The 5,914-nt window shown below is 44.3% G+C and overlaps 1 protein-coding gene across 1 annotated transcript in view; it reads left to right on the top strand.

Moving 5' to 3' along the window:
* Positions 1 to 5,914, top strand: part of SLC7A9 (solute carrier family 7 (amino acid transporter light chain, bo,+ system), member 9) — a 20,863-nt gene that overhangs the window by 6,578 nt on the left and 8,371 nt on the right. The window contains exons 9-10 of the mRNA XM_012647030.1: positions 3,179 to 3,275; positions 4,151 to 4,300. Of these exons, the coding sequence (XP_012502484.1) occupies positions 3,179 to 3,275; positions 4,151 to 4,300 (247 nt within the window). The remainder of the gene's footprint in view (positions 1 to 3,178; positions 3,276 to 4,150; positions 4,301 to 5,914) is intronic.

Consider the following 5,914-nt stretch of genomic DNA (forward strand, 5'->3'; position numbering starts at 1 on the left):
CAGATCACCAGAACTTATTCCTCCTGGGATTTTGTACCTTTGACTGACATCTCCCCTCTCCCTGCCAGACGCCCTCCCTTCAGCCTCTGGTAGCCAACATCCCACTCTCTACTACGAGTTCCAATTTTTACATCTCGTGTGTGAGACCATGTGATAGTTGTCTGTGTTTGGCTTATTTTTTTATTCGGCATAACGTCCGGATTCATCCACGTTGTCAAAAAATGACAGAATTTCATTCTTTTAGAAGGCTGAGTAGTATCCCGTTGTGTATATGCGGCACATGGTCTCTGTACGTTCATCTGCTGACGGGCGCTTATGTTGTTCCCATGCCTTGGCCACCGTGACCGAGACCGCAGTGACAGGGTGTGTGTGTGTGTGTGTGTGTGTGTGTGTGTGTGAGTGTGTGAGTGACGTCCGACACTGATTTCAGTTCTGCGCCCGGAAGTGGGGCTGCTGGATCACATGGTGATTGTTAATATTCTTGGTTTTCTAAAGAACCACTGTAGAGTCTTCCAAAACGGCTACGCTAATTAGCATGCCCAACAACAGTGTCCCAGGGTTCCCTTTTCTCCACACTCATGCCGACACGCACCTTTTGTTTTTCGGTCATAGCCCCTCTGACAGGTGTGGGCTGGTATCTAATTGGGGTTTGTATTTGCATTTCCCTGATGGTTAGTGATGTGGGACGTTTTTTCACGTATGTGTTGGTCTTTTGAGAAATGTCTATTCAAGTACTTTCCCCATTTTTTAATGGGGTGGTTTTCTTGTTATTGAGTAGTTTGACTTCCTTTTATATTTTGGATATAAACCCCCTTATCTGATAAATGATTTACAAATATTTTCTCCCAACCTGTGGGTTGTCTCTTCACCCTGTTTCCTTTGCTGTGCAGAAGCCTTTTAGTTTGGTGTGATCCCATCTGTCTATTTCTGATTCTGTTGCCTGTGCTTTTGGGGTCATGTGCAAGAAATCATCGTCCAGATCAATGTCACCCAACTTTTCTCCTAATAGTTTTACGGTTGAAGTCTTGCATTTAAGTCTTCAATCTACTTTGAGTTGTATGGGGGCTAAGGGGCCAATTTCATTCTTCTGCATGTGGATGGCCAGTTTTCCCATTTCTATATGAACGCTAGAATCAGCTTGTCAATTTCTACAAAAAGGGCTTTGAGGATTTTGATCAGGACTGTGTTGAATCTATAGATCAATCTGGGGAGGACTGACATCCTAACAGTATTGGGACTTCCAATCCATGGGTGGACTATTTAGCTCTTACGCTTTTTCACAAATGTTTCTGAGTAGATTTTGGTATACAGTTCTTGCACATCTTTGGCAGATTTATTCCACAGTATTTCATATCTTTTCATGCTATTATAAATGGCATTTAAAATTCTTTAAATCTGTTTCTGATAGTTCATTGCTTGTATAGAAAACACAATTTTAATAGCTCTATTGAGGTACAAATACCATGACACTCACCCTTTGCAACTGTACAACCCAATTATTGTAGTACATTTGTAAGGCTGTGCAAATATCACAATCCAATTGTAGAACATTTCAGTCGCCCCAGAAAGTTCCTTCATGCCTGATTACAGTTCATCCTGCTGAATGTGTGTGTTTACTATGATCGCTGATACTGAATTTCTAACACATTACTTTGTTTTCTTGGCTTTTAAAATAATCCTGAATTATAGCCATCAAATGTTCTTTATTCCCGTTTGATATGGAAGTTATGTGTCTATTCTATCCATGATTACCCTGAAAATTTAGCATGAATACCCAACAGTGTGTCGGTCTTTCAATTCTCTTTCCTCTCTTGCAGGGCTCTCCTTTTTCATGTTAAAACCTGGTTATAAGCCCACTGCTCTAAGGAAAGTTTGTTATGAAATAAATAAATCCAGTACTTATACACACACCAACACCACATTCTACTGCTTTTTCCTTGACATTGCTTCTTGTGACCGGCTCCCTTTGAGCTATACAGCTTCCAGTGAGGAGTCAATGTCTCATAGTTTATCTAAAAAGGAATTTATTTTGCCAGTAATCTTGAATGATAGCTTAGCTACACAGAATTCCAGCCTGAAATCAGTTTCCCTCATCATTTTGAAAATACTATTCCTCATATGTCTGCTATTGTTCTTATTATCCTAATTCTACAGTAATAATTTAAATTCAGTAGCCCTTAATGTTTACATCTGGGTATGTTTATGCCTTGTGTAGAACTGGGTTCAATTTGAAGGCTCACAGTGTTTTTAATTTCATAAATGTTTTCTGCTCTTTTTGAATTTGCCGTACTCCACTTGGTGTACGTGACCTTCTCCCATTCTTCTCTTAGTTTCCAAACTGAATTTCCCATCTATCTATGCTTCATGCTCAGATCTAGCTTCCAACTTGGTAACTTTGACCTTTCTTTAAAAGAAATTCTGCTTAGCCAGAGGATACTAGGGGAAGGGTAGGGGACAGGGAGAGATGTGTTAAAGGATACAAAATTATGGCTAGAGAGGAGGAGTAAGTCCTGGTGTTCTTCCACAGCAGTGCAGGGCGACTACAGCTAACCACGACACGTACTTTCACATAGCTGGGATGGGGACACTGACTGACGCACGCTTGCAATGATGGACATGCTCATTACCCCGATCTGATCACTACATATCACACCGTCACTCTGTGCTCCATGCATGATACTATTGTATCAGCTTGAAAACAGAAAAAATATTCTGTTTAGTTCTCTCTTTAACCTTTTAAACAGTCTTTCAGTTACTGAATTATCTGGAGTTCTTGGCAGGGGGACTAAGCCACTTGTTTGTGTCTGCTGATTTGCCCTTAATTTGCCTGATTCTTTTAAACATGGAAACTCTTTGATTGCATCTTGGAATTGGAATGGCGAGGCACTTCTGTGTCTGCTCCTCTCGGGCACCCCAGGGACTGGGGTCCACTGGCCTAGTTTTGACGTGTGTTTCTTGCATGACTTTCAGGACTCGGAGCAGGAGTCTCTCTGAAGCACCCCGCCCTTCCCTGCGTTGGTGGCTGCACTGTGGCAGGATGCAGTTAGGCCACCTTGCTTGCTGCTCCCTCCAGAGGGCAGACTCCGACCTGAAGACGACCGGTCACCACTCAGTTCCTTTCTCTGTGGCGGGGCAACAACCTGCAAGTGGTTAACTTTCTCCATCATTGTTTTTCCAGACTCATTTACGTCGCAGGCCGGGAAGGCCACATGCTCAAAGTGCTCTCTTACGTTAGCGTCAAGCGCCTGACTCCAGCCCCCGCCATCATCTTTCACGTGAGTGTGAATCCCGCCACGGCGTCACCAACCTGAAAGGCACAGGGCCCCTCGGTTTGCATGGTGACGTACACCTGTCCTGCTAAGCCCCGTGGTTTTCAGATGACCCAGATTCCTTGACGTGAAACAGATATATCAAAAACCCAAGACAATTCAAACAATCACCCAGCTTCTGCTCCTTTTTCTAAATTTATCCATGAAAGACACTGCTTGACCAGTGGCCCAGAAGAGGGTACAAGCTGGGAGGGTTCAAACTACATAAAAGCCCACCTGCTTACAGGGAAGGCGAATGAGGCATTTACCAGGTGGTCACTGACAACAGCCTCTCATTACGGACTGATGGTTTGGAAGCCGCGGGATCTTTGTGCAGTAAAGGCCCCTGACAGCTTCCGACTGGAGCTTCGCGGTAGATAGTCCGTGGTTGTGTACAGCTTTTCTGGGCTCCAAGAGACCATTCTTAGCCTCGGGGCCAGACTCCATCCCCCAGCCCCAGAGGAGGACCGGCAGACAGCGGCAGGAACAGGCCAGGGCACGCGACCAACGCAGGTCAAAATCGCACTTGAGTGTCGTAGTCGAGGGCCCGTGCCCATGACGAAAACTGTCTGAAAGGAAAATTCGTAATTATGAAGCTGGCACAATGTACACGCATATTTTGTTTTTTCCTTGCTGAAAAATCACAACTTCAACATCCCAAAATTTTCCAGGTCTTTTCTGTCAGGCTTCAAAGAAAACAGCTATCGTAGCCACAGTCAAGTTTGATGGGATTCACAGGAAGTTCCTTTCAGGATAAAGTGTTTAGTCCTCTGTAAAGCGGTAAGAATAGAACAATGGTTTTATGTACTAATGACCTGAACATTCATTCTTCTTTCCATCAGGGCATCGTAGCGATCATTTATATCATCCCTGGTGACATAAACTCACTAGTCAATTATTTCAGTTTTGCTTCGTGGCTATTTTACGGCCTGACGATTCTAGGACTCATCGTGATGCGGTTTACCAGGAAAGAACTGGAGAGGCCCATCCGGGTAAGTTTAGAGCCCCCAAAGTCACAAGTGGCTGTGGTTTTTAAAAATGAACTAGCGGTAACTATTTCAAATACTAGGGGCATGCTTTCTATGCCCACTCCCACTCTTCACTTGCATATCATATTTTAGACTGGAGTTTACGATCTAATTAGACAGTTACTCATTTTACTAAGTTATCAAGAATACCTGTGGCCTCTCTAATGGTCCAGTTCTGTATCTCTCACACGTACACTCTGCATTGATTGGTGGGGACTTCGGAACTGCAGCCCCCTCCAGTGCGTGCAGCCACTAACAGTCCAAACTCGCAGCCTGTTCCGGGCTCCCTCCCCACTCCGTGCACAGCTGGCGCGGGTCTACATACCAGGGAGGAGGAGGGCGAAGTTAAATAACTAAACAACTGTGCTGTTTAATTGTCATGATAACAGACACTCACAGATACAAGAAAGAGTGAGGCAAGCCGAGGGCTTAAGTAACCAGGACAAGAATAAGGATAACGTTTTTAGCTTTAGGATTTTGTTTCAGAAATTTGTCTCGTGTCTTTCTGGCCCTGTATCCTGACCACCACACGTGTCTGCAGTCAGCCATGGGGCAGCCTGCCTGGAGTCCCGCCTCAAGTCACCTCACAGGCAAAATCACGCTGGTAATATACACAATTAGTAGGCACAAAATCCCTGATAAAAACAGTCAGAGCCACTAGGATAGCAAAGGAAAAACCCTACAGCCAACATCTCGAGGAAAAGAGGTACTGCCATCAACTCCAAGTGGAAGCCCCCCAGCCCCACGTTCCCCCACCTCTGAGAGTCTCAGTAGGAAGATCCGGGGACCAGCACTGCAAGGGCCTAAGCTAAGCCCTCTACAGTCGCAGAAACGCCCCACGAAAACTCGTCTCCAGAAGGAAACAACTGCTGGGACGAGAAACCACACAGAACTCGGCAGGAACACTGGGGTCGAGGTGGTGCAGCCCGGGAAGACAGACCCCACCCTGCAGAGGCCATGTGCTGTCAGTATTTCAAAACGTCATTTTAGGGAAAAAAATCAGCAAGAAGGAAAAGAAGGAACTTGAGAGCAAGAAACATGCCAGGAAACTGAGGCCCTGCAGGAAGGAAAAGGAAAAAAAAAATCAAACAAAAATGAATCTAATACATGTATAATTGGAGTCCCTGAAGAACAAAATCAAAGTAACAGAATTTTAAAAACTATTTTCTGGGGTGGGAGGGAAACTGGGAAGTTAGGGCTTGAACCAGCATAGTGAAAGGCATACAAGGTTATTGGGAAATGTGAGTTAGAATAGATAATAAAAACATGTTCTGATAAAACTACAGAGCTTTAAAAAAATGCTTTGGGCATCCACGCCCCTTTTCCTACCTCCAGCCACAATGCACTTATATAAAGGAAAGGAAGGAATATTGGCATCAGACTTTTTACCTCCAACACTTCATGCCACAAGACAGTGGAGCAACATATTGAAGATTTCAGAGAAAGAAAATGTAAGCCAAAGATTTGATACCCAGCCCAAGTCGACAGTCACTGTTATGAAAAACTCAAGGCCTATGTTATTTTACGTGAGAACCTGCTGAGGAATCACCCAGAGAATTTGCTTCAGAAACCAGTAAG

Source organism: Propithecus coquereli, unplaced genomic scaffold (genome assembly GCF_000956105.1).
Source record: "Propithecus coquereli isolate 6110/MARCELLA unplaced genomic scaffold, Pcoq_1.0 Scaffold254, whole genome shotgun sequence".
Lineage (NCBI taxonomy): Eukaryota > Metazoa > Chordata > Mammalia > Primates > Indriidae > Propithecus > Propithecus coquereli.